Source organism: Callospermophilus lateralis, chromosome 18 (assembly GCF_048772815.1).
Source record: "Callospermophilus lateralis isolate mCalLat2 chromosome 18, mCalLat2.hap1, whole genome shotgun sequence".
Classification (NCBI taxonomy): Eukaryota; Metazoa; Chordata; class Mammalia; order Rodentia; family Sciuridae; genus Callospermophilus; species Callospermophilus lateralis.
Window position 1 is genome coordinate 5,047,660 of NC_135322.1, and position 2,470 is coordinate 5,050,129.

Here is a 2,470-nt window from a genome sequence, read left to right on the forward strand (position 1 = left end):
CCTGCACAAATCATCTTTCACCACTAACAGTTTCACTGATGTATCTATCAATGCACAGAATATTTCAGCCTGAAATCACTGAGGGCTTCAGTTTTACCCTAAACTACTTTGTCAGATATTAGTGTCTCGTGTGCCATTGTTTAAGAAAAAAGTAGGATTGTTGAATAATTCACTTATCGATTTCACTATTCTTTTATTCCTGGAATGACAGTGTGAGCAACAGAAAGTCTGGTGGTCCATTTTCAGAATGCAGTGCTAAGCTTTAAAATACAGTGACTTGGGATGTGAGAAAGGAGTCTGGCAGGAAAGCAGAGTGAAAAGTCACAAACAAAAAACACAGGAGTGTAAAACTGCATGTAAAAAATTGATGTTTGTGCTGTTTATTGTGCATTTTGTTTTATAATACCAAGAAATGTGGTGTTTTTTTGGTATTCTAAAAATGCCATTGCTTATCTTTAAAATTTGGGTCAGAAACCCACTGAGATCTGATTTGTTGTGTGGTATGGATGGTGATTGAATTCTTTTTCCTATGTGATCAGCATATATCAGTTCATTCTGAAACATTAAGTGCTAAATTCTTTCTATGCATTTGCTGTCACTTTTCATTGCTCCTCCCAACTTGGCATAATGTGATCATCTAGGCCCTTTTCCTACAAAGCATATTTCTCCCCATCAACATGTGCATCTTGAGGTCTTTACAATCCCACAGGTGCATGCAATGAAAGTTACTGTTGGTGTCAAAAATTACTTTAAGATGGGGAGCTCACTACATTACTTAGACTGGATTCCAGGCTCCAGTGAATCTCCTGCCTCAGCCCCACAGGTAACAAGTGGATACAGATTCTCACCACTGTGCTTGGATACAGCTATTGTTAATGAGTAATTTTGCTCATCAGAAGAACTGTTGCTCTCATTCAAAAGAAAATATGATGAATGAAACAATAGACTCCAGAGATATGGTTATGGGACTGATGTTCTTATCACAGATTGTAGTAGGAATCCTGGGAAATTTCTCTCTGCTTTATTATCATTTAATTCTTTTCTGCAATGAGTACACCCTGAGGTCCAGAGATTTGATTCTCAGGCACCTGGTCATAGCCAACTCCTTGGTACTTCTCAGTAGAGGAATTCCCCAGGCAATGACAGCTTTTGGGGTGAAATATTTCCTCAGTGATTTTGTATGCAAACTAATTTTGTATATACACCGAGTGGGCAGGAGTGTGTCCATTTTCATCACCTGCCTCTTCAGCGTCTTCCAGAACATCACCATCAGCCCCATGAACTCCTGTTGGAAGGATCTCAAAGGAAGAGCTCCAAAGTACATTGGCTTCTCCATTTCCCTCTGCTGGGTACTGTACATGGTGGTGAATTCCATTTTTCCTCTCTATATGCTCAGCAAAAACACAACAGAGAAAAGAGATTATGGTTACTGTTCTTCTGTAAATCGTTATAGAATCACAGACTCAGTATATGCAGCATTGTTTGTATTTCCTGAAATGGTATTGTCCTTGCTCATGATTTGGTCCAGTGGCTCCATGGTACTCCTTCTGTACAGGCACAAGCAGAGGGTTCAGCATATCCACACCATCAAAGTTCCCACCAGAACCTCCCCTGAGTCCAGAGCCACCCAGAGAATCCTTGTCCTGGTGGGCACCTTTGTGACTTTCCACACCCTCTCCTCCCTAATACATTTATACATTGCTCTATTTTCCAACCTCATTTGGTGGGTGGTGGACACCAATGACCTGATTTCACTGTGTTTTCCCACTGTCAGCCCCTTTCTTCTCATGAGCCATAAATCCACTGTATCCAAACTATCCAGGCTCTGCTTGGTCTGCATAAAAAATTAAAAATCTATCTTTGGCTGTGGAAAACACCTATAATCACAACAAATTGGGAGACCAATGAGGAGGATCACAAGTGGAAGGAGCCTCAACAATGTAGACGATGCCTCAAAAATTAGAAATTAAAAAGGTTGCAGATCACGCTCAGGGACAAGGCTGGACTCAATCACCAGTTTCAAAACATAATTTAAAGTATTGTAACTACATAATTGTATCATAACTACATAAGTTACCTATTTTTTTCACAAATGTTTAAGTGTTTCATTGTTCTTCACACTCAATACATCAATAGAGAAATGGATGGAGGAGTCATTGTCTTTCTATTGCAAACCGTAAAGAGCACTGGGGTCCTCAGCTGGCTGACTGTGAGACCCACATGGCCGTGGTGGACGGGACCAGAGCTGGTGGTCCTCACCCTATGCACAGCATCCTGAAGTCAGCCATCCTAGTTCCTGTTGCTGGAGACACATGGAATGAATTAGTTCCCAGGCTTTCAGTTCAGTTGAATTACAACTTTTGACCAAGTGCTGCACTCCTGGAAAGACTGCCTGAAACAAATGCAATGTAGAAATGAGAGGTGGCTTTTTTGGAGGATAATTCTCCGTAACATTTCAATAAGTTTATAA

At 40.6% G+C, this 2,470-nt stretch overlaps 1 protein-coding gene across 1 annotated transcript; it reads left to right on the forward strand.

Annotated features, from left to right (window-relative positions):
• Positions 1–956: 956 nt before the first annotated feature.
• Positions 957–1,850, forward strand: LOC143384270 (vomeronasal type-1 receptor 2-like). Its single transcript, XM_076839314.2, has one exon. It carries the CDS (start codon positions 957–959, stop codon positions 1,848–1,850), a length of 894 nt encoding a protein of 297 aa, XP_076695429.2.
• The last annotated feature ends 620 nt before the right edge of the window (positions 1,851–2,470 follow it).